This window comes from Barbus barbus (assembly GCF_936440315.1).
Source record: "Barbus barbus genome assembly, chromosome: 41".
In the NCBI taxonomy this organism is placed as follows: Eukaryota; Metazoa; Chordata; class Actinopteri; order Cypriniformes; family Cyprinidae; genus Barbus; species Barbus barbus.
This window is the reverse complement of record NC_136719.1, coordinates 12,175,182-12,185,022: the sequence shown is the minus strand read 5'-3', so window position 1 is coordinate 12,185,022 and position 9,841 is coordinate 12,175,182. Positions and strand designations below refer to the sequence as shown.

The 9,841-nt window shown below is 35.8% G+C and overlaps 2 protein-coding genes across 2 annotated transcripts in view; both read left to right on the top strand.

Annotated features, from left to right (window-relative positions):
* The window catches only part of LOC306861073 (ninjurin-1-like), a gene marked incomplete at both ends in the record, with an annotated part of 649,099 nt that overhangs the window by 335,227 nt on the left and 304,031 nt on the right, over positions 1–9,841 (top strand). The window lies entirely within an intron of this gene.
* LOC306860517 (olfactory receptor 2G3-like) lies at positions 576–6,947 on the top strand (the record flags this gene model as incomplete). Its single annotated transcript, XM_079402247.1, has 2 exons — positions 576–792; positions 5,908–6,947. 2 exons carry the CDS (start codon positions 576–578, stop codon positions 6,945–6,947), a joined length of 1,257 nt encoding a protein of 418 aa, XP_079258373.1.

The window sequence follows — 9,841 nt, the reverse complement described above, 5'->3', positions numbered from 1 at the left end:
GTTTGGGTATTTTTTAAGTAAATATAATGAATTCATAGAATTAATGTATGGAAATCATAATTATCAGAGGCAATTACTTCTTAAATGTGACCCTGGACCACAAAACCAATCATAAGGGTCAATTTTTCTAAATTTAGATATATGCATCATCTGAAAGCTGAATAAATAAGCTTTGTTTGGATTGGACAATATTTGGCCGAGATACAACTATTTGAAAATCTGGAATCTGAGATATTGAGAAAATCATCTGTAAAGTCGTCCAAATGAAGTTCTTAGCAATGCATATTACTAATCAAAACTTAAGTTTTGATATATTTACAGTAGGAAATTTACAAAATATCTTCATTGAACATGATCTTTACTTAATGTCCTAATGATTTTTGGCATAAAAGAAAAATCAATCATTTTGACCCATACAATGTATTTTTGGCTCTTGCTACAAATTTACCCCAGCGACTTAAGACTGGTTTTGTGCTCCAGGGTCACAAATGACAAATGCTGGACTACTAACATTACAAAAATTGTAAGAGATTGTTATTTATTTGTTTGTTGTTGTTGTTTTTTACAATTACTAGATGGATGTCAACAGTTTCTATGGTACAAGAACGCACACTCTTCAGGCCCATGTACGAGAAAACCCCCAAGACTCTGATGCTGATCTCAGTGATGTTGATGACCCAATAGAGGATCCTGATTATCACCTCATCCGAGAAGAGGTAGCTGTTGACAGTTCTTTTGAGTCCCTGGATGAAGACGATGCTCCTTCAACAAGCACATCCTCAACAAAGTCAAGTCAAGTCATCTTTATTTATATAGCGCTTTTAACAATACAAATTGTGTCAAAGCAACTTCACAATATCAAAATAGGAAAATAATGTGTATGTGTATGTAAAATGACAAGATGAAACACTCAATTTTCAGTTAAAGGCATTTCATTATTGAATTCAATGATGTCGTTGTCCAGCTCAGTTCAGTTTAAATATTATCTGTACAATCAGGTCGACGATATCGCTGGAAATTAACTGTCCCCAACTAAGCAAGCCAGAGGTGACAGCGGCAAGGAACCAAAACTCCATCGGTGACAGAATGGAGAAGGAACCTTGGGAGAAACCAGGCTCAGTCAGTTCTCCTCTGGCCAGACGAAAAGCTTCCATGTAAAAGAAGAAAAGGAAAACGCACTCTAAAAACAGTTTCCTTGAAGGAGACAGAGAATACCCCTGGCTCAAGTTCGCCCTCAGGCCCACACAATGGCACAAGAAGAATCTGGAAGCATGAAAACATTGAGGAATTCCAGGTCACAGAATCATGATTTGAACAAGATTTTGTGGATGAGGTCATGATATAAAGGCACAAGAGCTGGCATCCTCCGCCAATATATTGGCAACAAACCAGATAAGTGGGGCTTTAAAGTCTACTGCAGAGCCAGTTCATCTGGCATCATCCATGACTTGCTGCTGTATCAAGGGGTATCCACATTCTTCAATGTCGCCCTCAGTGAGGACGAGCAGATGCTACCTTTAGGAGCCAAAGTTTTCTTGAAACATAAAAGCCTAAAATGCCATTATATTACTATATTTTGCTATTTTGTTTTAGTTTTTGAATACAGAAAGAATGTAATGTCTTTGGTTTTGTTACTTTTAGTTGTTAAATAACGTGTTATTTATTTTTGTTTATTGTTAAAAAACAAGAAACATATAATTTCCTGTGTTAAAATAAAAACCTGAAATATTTTATGGCATACTTCAATAAATAAAGAATTATTTTTTAAATAAATTAGTATTATAATTCATATTTTCTGATTTTTGTATGCATATGAATTCTGGCACTTTTACCATAAAGTGTTGGTTTATGGTCATTTGGTAGAGGCCGATATTTAAAAAATTATGGGATGTGTTGAAAAAAAAATACATTGAATGTGGTAATTAGTGACATAAGGAGATAAGAAATGCAAAAAAAAAAAAAATATATCAATTGCCTTTTTGTTGGTGGGGCAGCAATTTAGAAATAAGTAACAGTTTTAGAAATAAGTCAAGACTTTGTTTCCCATGTCTTGATTGACAGCTCTCGTGTTGCCATGTTGAGAGAAATCGGGAGTAAGAGCAGAGGTGTCGTTCATGCTGTATGAGCATGATGCTTGCTGGAGACTAAATATGAACATGTATTTACTCATCTCACCTGCACAAAAATAGATTCGATATTACTCAAAATGAATAAAAACAATCAAATGCAAACTCAGAATATTATACACATCTGCAATAATTAAATATGTTAAATAAGACAAATATCTGAATAAGCCTATTTCCCTACTATATAGAACAGGGCTGTCCAAACTCGGTCCTGGAGGGCCGGTGTCCTACAGAGTTTAGCTCCAACCCTAATTAAACACACCTGAAGCAGCTAATCGAGCTCTTACTAGGCATACTAGAAATTTCCATGCAGGTGTGTTGAGGCAAGTTGGAGCTAAACTCTGCAGGACACCGGCCCTCCAGGACCGACGTACCCCTGGGCTAACCAATCACATGATGTCACTGAACTGCTGTCAGAGTTGGACATCAGTGAAACAAACCATTGCAATTTTGAATGGACTAGAGCTTTCAAGCTTCTAAAAACAGCTTCATTCAGTTATATAAAAGCTTTATAAAAGCAGTCTGTCCATGTGACTGGAAGTTTTCAGACTGAACAAGCTGAAGTGGTTATATGACATGAGGGTAGTTATGATAGAAATTAGATTTCCAGGTGAACTGTCCCTTTATGCTTGCATTTCCTCCTACAAGAACAGTGCTGCTTTTTTCCTCTCTACTCCTCTATATTTTCTTCGATATGACAGCAGAAGGAGTGACCTTGTCAGACTCTCAAGGCTCGCCGTCATTACCCTTCCATGCCTTATCTGGTTTCTCCTATTAATCCTCTGACTGCTTGAGTATCGTAGGCTTTACAAAAATATCTACTCCATGGACAAGTCTTAGCAGATAGTCTTGATCCACATGCTTAACACACCCACAGCCATCACTTATAAACACTTGTAACTCAACTTGTAATACAGTTAAATAGAAGGCATGATGTGTAAAGATGTAATAGCCAAATATAGACTTGTGTCATGGTCTCAGTTAAAGGCAAAAACCTGTATCTGAAACAATGCTGCCTTACTTTTGGATATCAGACAAAGATTCATATTTGCTGATAAGAGAGATGCATAGTAAAGCAACTGGATCTAACACATATGTACAAAGAGTATGAGATTTAAAAATGATTCATTAAAAGTGTACTCTCAGATTCTATCTTTAACATTCTTTCTGAACTTCCTTTTCTACGAAATGACCTTAATTAGCCAAATAAAGGTAAGTCTCACTGAACTCATCCAGTAGCGAAGAGCACTCATTCCTGTGGCAAGAAAATGAAGGCCAACTTCTTTTCCAGTGAAAGCCAAAGTATTTTCATTATGGTGCTCTGGTTCTGAGGAAGGCTGTCCATTATATAACGAGTATACAGTTTTTTTCTTTATTATCTATATTATTATAAAAATTAGATATATTGAGGGCCATGTATCAGACACATGTTTTTCTGTGAAATTAGAAAGAATGAAGTGATATAGAGCCAGATGTGAACATATGAATGTGGGAATCGTATTTCAGTTATTTCCCCCCCCCCCCATGACTTCATTGGCCACATCTGGCTCTAAATCACTTCATTCTTTCTGATTGCTAATCCCAGATTCTTCAAAATAACCTTAAATAGCCAAATAAAGGTAAGTCTCATTGAGCTCATTCAGGAGCGATGCCTCTGGCAAGAAAAGAAATGAAAGCCACATTCCAGTGAAAGCCCACTTATCTTTTTGTAGTGGCCTGGTTTGTAGGAAGGCCGCACATTATCTTATGGTAATGCAGTTTTCTAATTACTATCTATATATTATTAATTCAATTTGACTTACTGAAGGCCAGGCATCAGAAACATGTTTTCTTGTGAAATTTGAAAGACGACAACTTAGAGCCAGATGTGGTCAATGCAGTCAATGTACACTATTGTTTTTTGTTTTTTTTTCAAAGTTAGAAATAAAAGTTCAGTTCATATACACAAACAAGTTAATATACACAAACAAACAAATATAATGTAACAATTACAATATGGTTAACATATTTATCTGTTCGCACATCTCACAAATGAATGAATAAATTTATATAAAATAAAAACAAACTTCATCAGTCTATCTCTGCCTTTTATTCTCACTAACTTCTATTAAGTAAAGTTTCCACAAACTTATGAGGATGACTTGGAGCATCAGAATAGCTGCTTACTCATTACGGATAGATTTACATAAATGAACAAATCACTCAGGGCAGTGTGAGTGTCCTGTCATCACTCTTTCTAATCCAGCCCCCATCCAGTCCATAAGGCAGAGAGTGTACTGGTGGGCTGCTGCACATAGGCAACCACTGGGGGCTCAGTTAACAAGCATTTATTCTTCATGAGTGCCTAATGTCACCCCAAGCTCTCCAAGACGCTTAAGCTGAGGTAATTGACAGCAGCAACTGTCAACCTCTCCTTCCAGTCGCTCTGACACTCCTCCTTTTTTCTTCGCTCTATTCTTGGACATTCTTAAGCACAGCAGCTGAATCTAGGAGAACAACTAGATGTGTAGCAAGCTAAATAAGGAGAAAGCAGTAAACGCCCCTGCTCTTGTCCTCACCTTAAATCCCTGTTATCTATCAAGAGTGCTCATTGATTCTACAACTGCACTACTAATGCAAATACAACCAGTCGATAGGCCTAATTATGTATCAAAAGCCTATCACTATCACTATATTTAATCACTTCTATTAGCTTTTTGATCTTCCTTCGATCATTAACGTGCTTTTGACAAGAAAAGACAAAATCAAATACGGAGACAATATGAAATGCCAGAAGCATTTGCTATGTTAATTATGTTTATTTTCATAGATCACCTCAAACATAAATTGTATAACATTTGTTGGATATCTGAACTGATATATGACTTGATAAATTAAGTTGTTTACTTGATGGCTATAATTAAACTGTTGCAAATCACATTTTATGGCAATTCTGACTGAAACTCCATGATACGAAAATCATCACAAACAACTGATTTAAGTTTAGGCTACATTTTTGTTGTGATTGGAGTGACTTTAAAAATGGAACTGGTCAATGTAGTGTAGCCTACTTCACTTACTTTGTATTTATTGTAAACCTGAATTTTGGGACAAACATGCAATATCTACTTTAATTACACTCATAATCACTCAATCAATCAAAAAAACAAACAAAAAAAACGTTCAAGTCATTTAGTTTTCATCATATAGTGTATTCAAGAAAATAAACTATTTTAATCAAATGTTTTTCTTATTAGCCTACATGATTATTTGATTAACAAATGAAATAATTGATTATTCTAATCGCCAATATAGGTTTAATATTAAACCTTTTGAATGAATTTAGAAGGAAATTAAGTTTGTAGGTGGATTAGCTATTACTTAAAAAAAATATATATATTTTTTTTTACAGTTTTATACAAATGCATATTGTCCATTACAATGAATAGTTTTTATTTTTTTCGTTATTTTACATTATTTTTTATTCAGAAATCAACAACCCTTGATTATTAGACTACAACCTAATAATCCTCTGCGGTTTTAACAGTCTTAATGGAAAACTGAGGCGAACTCTTTCAACTGGTTATTTTTTTTACAAAAGATATGACTCTTTGAATGACTTTAAGCCCCACCTTCATTCAAGTCACTCAACCTGTCTGCATCTTTTCTGGAGATCGCATTCGCAACAAATGCGAACATCAGCCACCGCGTCGTCAAACTCCCAAAGCTGTCATAAAAGCGCTTGTCATCACCCAAATGCGTTTCACACGTGTTTTACCATGTTTCATGCTGTGGAGTGCAGTCTACGCGTGTCCGAGCCCAATCCAGGATGCCAACATCACCTCAGACGTCCTCCAGCTGCTGGACCAGGGACGCTGCCTCTTCAGATCCATGCTGCCATCAAATACAGCTGTGCAGGTACTGGTGTGTGTCTTTGTGGTGATGACCATCATCTCACTTATCATCAACAGCTGCACTCTGTTCAGTCTTGGCAGTTCAGAAGACTTATCCAGGGAGCCACGCTTTGCTCTGCTGAAGAACCTCATAGTAAGTGACATCCTGCTCATTGTAACCCAAGGTCCAACGGTGGCATACTGTCTGCTACAGAAGACCACTCTGCCGTATGGAGCTTGGTGCATCACTCAGTTCTTTGTTAACACTGTTTGTGTTTTCTGCACTATTCTTACTATCACCTGCATGGCTTTGGAGCGTTACCTGTACGTGTGCCAGGCCATCTACTACCTTGTTATACTAACCACCAAGCGCCTTTACTTGATAGTCGGGCTCACGTGGCTTATTTCACTATCCTTTTCAGCAGTGATCACAGCTTTGCTCAGTTTAGGGCACCAGAGCTCATTGCTGGGGAAACCCATAACGGGACTCCTTTGTGAGCCGGACACCTTGGAGGCCCACCTTGGCTTTCCACGAGGCTCTGCTGTGTTTCGAAAAGTAGTTGGGCTCGTGGTGACGCTGCTTTGCATCTGTTCCTACTCATTCTCGTACATCCGCATGTATCAGGAGGCACGTAACGCCGTTCAGCCTTTCCAGCAGGTCAACAAGAGGGCACGCAAAACCGTGATGTTCTACTGCTCCATGCTGCTGCTTCAGCTGCTCCCCATCTTTCTGAAGATAACCTCGGATGCTCTGTGGGAGCTTGAGGGCAACAAGTTCCGTTCACTGGATTACACTGGAGACTGGATGTCGGCGGGGACCCTCCACATCATGCTGCTGGTGATGCTTCAGGTGCCTCCTTGTATTAATCCACTCATCTACGGTCTGCGCAACAGGGAAGTGAGGGAAGCTCTGCCGAGGCTGCTGTGGTGGAGGAGGGACAACCGCTAAGGGAGACAGAGGTTAAAGCCAGGAGCTCACATCTTCACTGTTCTAAAGAAACAGTGTGGAAGAAGGATAGAGTGTGTCATGTGTAGGTCTGGTTATTGTGGTTTATTGTGAGATTGTAATAACGCACAATGTAAAACTTTAATGCAAGATATTTTGAATGCAAAACAGTAAATCTGACTCAAATGCAATGTGCCTTTTGTTTGTATAAAATAAGCCTCTACTTATATTTATATATATATCTACTTACATATAGTTTTTATATCAATATAATTTGGTAACGCTTTACATGTAGGTTCAAATTGTTTATTTAATACATCATAAACTAACAGCATTTATTAATGTTTGTGTTCATTTATAAATATACTATTGTTCACTGTTAATTCAGGTTTGTTCATAATAACTGGATTTATTAAACTGATGCATAAAAACAAACGTGACATTTTAAAACTGTGTTAATAGATATTAGCATTATTCAACAATAAAAATGCTGTAAAACTGAGGTATATTGTAAAGTATTATATATGTGGATATATTTTAAATATATGATTGACTGCTTACTGTTAACCACTATTTCATTTTTTCATTATTTTTGACAAGAAAGGAAGTCGAATTTCAAAGAGTGGTCAGAACAAATTCATCTTAATAATGATTCCCCTGATTTTCACTCAAACACACTGTTTAAAGTACATATCTGACAGCTTTATATCTATCCTTGTATATAACCTTGACAACATATGCACATATACCTAAAGCTGTGAACTATAATTATGTTGACATTCTTAATGATTACCTGCCAAGAATGTGGATGCATTGTAAAAAGGCATAGCAGAAATTAGTAAAGGGTTTAATTGCAGAGACTAATACTGTAGCGTCATAAATTAATACTTATGGAAAACAAAACATTTAGAAATGTATATGTGAACAGGTGAAGGAGGGAATCATGTTTTAATAGCTACATTTTATTTATTTATTCGTATTTATTTGATTATTTATTGTGACAAATATTTTTACTTTTATCTTGCTGCCATTTATGTAAGATGCTCAAGTATGTATTATGGAGAAAATGTTGATTCTTTACACTCTCTTTGGTTTTGTTGAAATTTGAGTAGAAATGAAAGAATTTAGCTGAATTTTAAGAATTTGTCTGTGCAAAAATAATATGTATCTGTGAGATATGACAATTATTTGGTGCAAAATAAAAATACTTTATTAACATTCATACCACTATGGTGTCTCCATAGAGATGTCTGATACCTGCAGCATGCTTAATAAACTGCCGGAAATGGTGATCAAATCCATTAACTTAATCGTCCAGACTCTTTTTCATCTCTCAATCAGTAAGTGTTTAAAATCCAACTTTCATATTTTTCTGACTATTTTCTTAATTGTATGGCTTGTTGAGAAGAGGTTTGCTAATATTTTCTAAGCAGTTAGACTTACTATTTTTGACTAACTACTGGAGAAAGAAAAAAAAGAAAATCTTACCATTATGCTAGACATGAAGGACAAACCTGTGAAATCCATAGTGAGTGGAATATTTTGCCATGTTAGACAGACCGCATAGCAAAATACTAACAAACACTCAGAACACCTTAGCAACACCATAACTTTGCACTTCAAGCTCCACTTGCATTTTCTTAAGAAAATCTATTTTTAATTTGACCTCTTGGAACATGGTACATTACTGCAACATTTGACATGATAAAACCTGCAATGCATTTCAAATGTGATCAATATCCTCATGTGGTTTTTAATCATGCAACTCATGTTTTGATCTTAGAAAAGTGCTTTTTATCACTTTTAAGCATTCAAAGTTTCTTTAAATAAAAGTATTTTAAATGGCTGAATAAGTGTTGAGAAAATGGCAAAAATTAAAATGAAATGTTTATATAAACTGAAAGTTCATTATCATGTGTGAAAATTGGTGGCAAAACAACATTTCCTTTTTCCTCCTGCATGCTTCCAAAATTACATGAGCATGCATATAATAGGACAAATAACAAAAATATAGCTCTTGACTCAAATGAAACTTTTAAATTGAAAAGAGAGAGAAGAGAGAGATCTTGACCAAACAAAAGTTTTTGCATTTGGAGATACAGTACTTTCTAATCCAACCAGTCTAAAAATAGGCTATAGGCTCCCTCTAGTGATTAAAGAGGGTGACATTCTACTTCAGCTTTTTAGAGTCATTGTTCAGTTCAAGCAATACTGTATTTAAAGCCCCTTTTAATTCTAAGAGTTCTTTTCTTTTATTTTTTTTTTATTTTTTTTATTTTACAATTACTAAGTGTGAACATGAACAGTCAGAACCCTCAGTGAGCCCTTACCCCATCCCACCCACCCCAAAGGAGGAGAATAAAATGAAGTACCAAATAAAAAAAGAAAGAATAAATAGGGCACCCCCATAAATTGTCAATGCAACTAAATAATTATACCTTAAAATATAATGAAACAAAAGAAAGCAAAGATCCATAGGTTAAAGGGAAAAAAATCAGCAAAGATATGTGGGTATTCTTGACAAAATTAAGTAGAGGATCCCAGTTTTTGTCAAATCTGTCCGTGGAGTGGAACCTCTTAATGTGAACGTAATTTTTTCGATATATAGAAAATACATCAAATCTTCTAACCACGAGAAAGTGGGAGGTTTAGAAGACTTCCAGTGCAAAAAAAAAATCTGTCTCCAAGCTATCAGTGAGGCAAAGGCTAGAACATTAGCTTACTTTCTTGAAACCACCGGTACACCAAAAATAGCAATCAAATGGCATGGTTCAAGGGAAATATTGAAAATGTTCGAAAAAGTTTCAAGATAGGAATACCAAAAATCTTCCAACGTTGGACAAGAAAAAAAACATGCGAGCAATTCTAAAAGTTCTTGATGAAGACTAAAACTAATA